The sequence below is a fragment of the Tasmannia lanceolata genome, unplaced genomic scaffold (assembly GCF_043159265.1).
Source record: "Tasmannia lanceolata isolate RefF3 unplaced genomic scaffold, GAP_Taslan_0.1 ptg000023l, whole genome shotgun sequence".
NCBI lineage: Eukaryota > Viridiplantae > Streptophyta > Magnoliopsida > Canellales > Winteraceae > Tasmannia > Tasmannia lanceolata.
Window position 1 is genome coordinate 7,809,453 of NW_027518700.1, and position 2,289 is coordinate 7,811,741.

At 38.9% G+C, this 2,289-nt stretch overlaps 1 protein-coding gene across 1 annotated transcript; it reads right to left on the reverse strand.

Annotated features, from left to right (window-relative positions):
• Positions 1–479: 479 nt before the first annotated feature.
• LOC143856538 (transcription factor MYB36-like) lies at positions 480–2,066 on the reverse strand. Its single transcript, XM_077366790.1, has 3 exons — positions 1,876–2,066; positions 1,441–1,570; positions 480–1,343 (listed from the first exon to the last, which is right to left on the reverse strand). Exons 1-3 carry the CDS (start codon positions 2,009–2,011, stop codon positions 587–589), a joined length of 1,023 nt encoding a protein of 340 aa, XP_077222905.1. The 5' UTR covers positions 2,012–2,066; the 3' UTR covers positions 480–586.
• Between the last annotated feature and the right edge of the window lie 223 nt (positions 2,067–2,289).

Here is a 2,289-nt window from a genome sequence, read left to right on the forward strand (position 1 = left end):
TACAAGCAGGGACCGGAGGCTTCTCTTATAGACATTTGAGGGAAGGGATGCAACTCCTCATCACGCTGACCCTTCTCTCAAACGTCTGTTTGTTTACACCCGTTCCAAATATACCCTTTCACAATAAAGGGATACATCTTAATCTTTAAACACTTAACTAACTAAAATGATCTCGGCCGTTGATCTTGCTTAGGCCACATCCACCGTTAGGATCTTGCACTTTATAATCTTCGCCCCTAATCGAAGCTCTTTGATCTCCTTCTCCCATGAATGCCATTATGCAAATTGAAGAACCACACAATCTCTTCTCTTTTGTATCTAATTTCTGTTATTTTCTGTTTTTATATTGAACCCTTGACGGGAAGTTCCCAAAAGCGTATGTAATTTGCATAATAATAACCATCAATACCCTTATGTATTAGCTGTTTAAAGTTTAAACAGTGAGATGAGAAAAATAGAACTAAATTTAGTGAGACATGTTGAGAAAAACATTACGGTAATATTCACAATAGTTACAGAATTAGCCTCATCATCCTTAATTACATAGTCCCAAAAACCAACTGCATACTCACCATCAGAGTGTTTCTTATAGGTTATATCCAATTTCATAGTCTTGAAGCATCCCCTCTTGCTGAAGAACTGAAGGTGAATCCCAAGAATTTGAAGTTAATTTTGTATCATAATCATTAGCCCACCAAATCATGTTCTCCTTTGTTCCAATGATATCTCTGAAACAATCAAATTCAAATATTTGATCATCTTGCCCAACCAAACCACCAGTACTATTTCTATAAATCAAGTCATTCAATTCAGCTTGTAATCCATCCACCGTCTGAAAGTTACTGTTGGGTTGCTCTATAACATTTGGTTTCACCTTCATAGCTTGATCTCTGGAGAACCCATTTAAGGAATTGTCAAATTCATCTAACTTTTGATTGCTACTCATAGAATTTTTGTCTGATTGAAATTTGATCGCAGCAGCAGAAAGATCGTTGAGTTCCCCCTTCTGAGAGGGTGCAATTTGAGTAGTAGGAGGGGAATGTTGCATAAGATCATGGTACTTAGGCCATAAGGTATGGTTATTATAGAAGGAGAAAGGGCTATGGAGGCTTTGTAGCTGCATGTGAAGTTGCATTCTTTCCAAGGCTGATGTGCTAAAGGCCTGTGTAGATGTGTTTTCATTCACACCATTTAGGGTTTTTCCCTCTTGTTCTACGCAGGATAGATGGCGCATCTGAGTTTCTTTTCGCCTTCCGAGCAGTTTCCTCTTCAATCTGGTGTTCCAATAATTTTTAATGTCATTGTCTGTTCTTCCAGGCAACTGTGCTGCTATTATTGACCACCTATTGGATGGAAATTCAACAATCATTAGATCAAAACAATACAAAATACTAATAATAATAATAATAATAGCGAGAGAGAGAGAAGAAGAAGAAATACCTGCTCCCAATGCTTATGTAGAGACTACAGATGATTTTGTCTTCTTCCTCAGAAAATCCTCCATGTTTGATATTGGGCCTCAGATAATTCAACCATCTCAATCTGCAACTCTTCCCACATCTTCTAAGCCCTTTAATATTGATCAACCAAAACGGAAATTAGTACTTTGTTTTCATTAATTAGAAGAAAAAAAATTAGTGTTTCAAAACGTGGATGCGGGGTCAAAACACAACAAAAGCAAATCCTAGTCGACTTGTAGTGGCGTAGTCGAGTACTAAGTTAACGTGACTAAGTACTCGGTTGATGCGGAGAGTCCGGGTTTTGATGACTTTATATGGCAAAATGCTGACTCAGACAATAACACGGCCAAGGTAAAAGGAGTCGACTTAGGAGAGTCCATGATGACATGGGAGAGTTTTGAAACTATGCTTATACCAATCTTCTGAGGAAGAGCAATCCAGTTGCCTCCAGTGCCATGTTGCTCCATGAAAGCCCTGAGCTTCGCATCTTCTTCCGGTGACCAAGGTCCCTTCTTCACATTAGCTTTGTCACAACAAGGAGCTCGACCCATCTTTTCCTCTCTTTTCCTCCCTAACAACGCCAACTGACAACTACTCGTTGAGAAAACTCACTTCTCCAAAGTTGAGAAAAGTCCCGAGGGGGACCATTGCTTTATAGGAAGAAAAAAAAGAGAGGGTGATGTGACACTTATGAGAGGTCAAAACTTCCATACCCCACAACTTCTATTCATCAGATTTTTCTTCTCTTGGGGAGGTCGACTCACATTTTTTTTGGAGTAGTTCGCTCCATATTATTACTACCATTCATTTGCTTTCTTTTCTCGTTGTT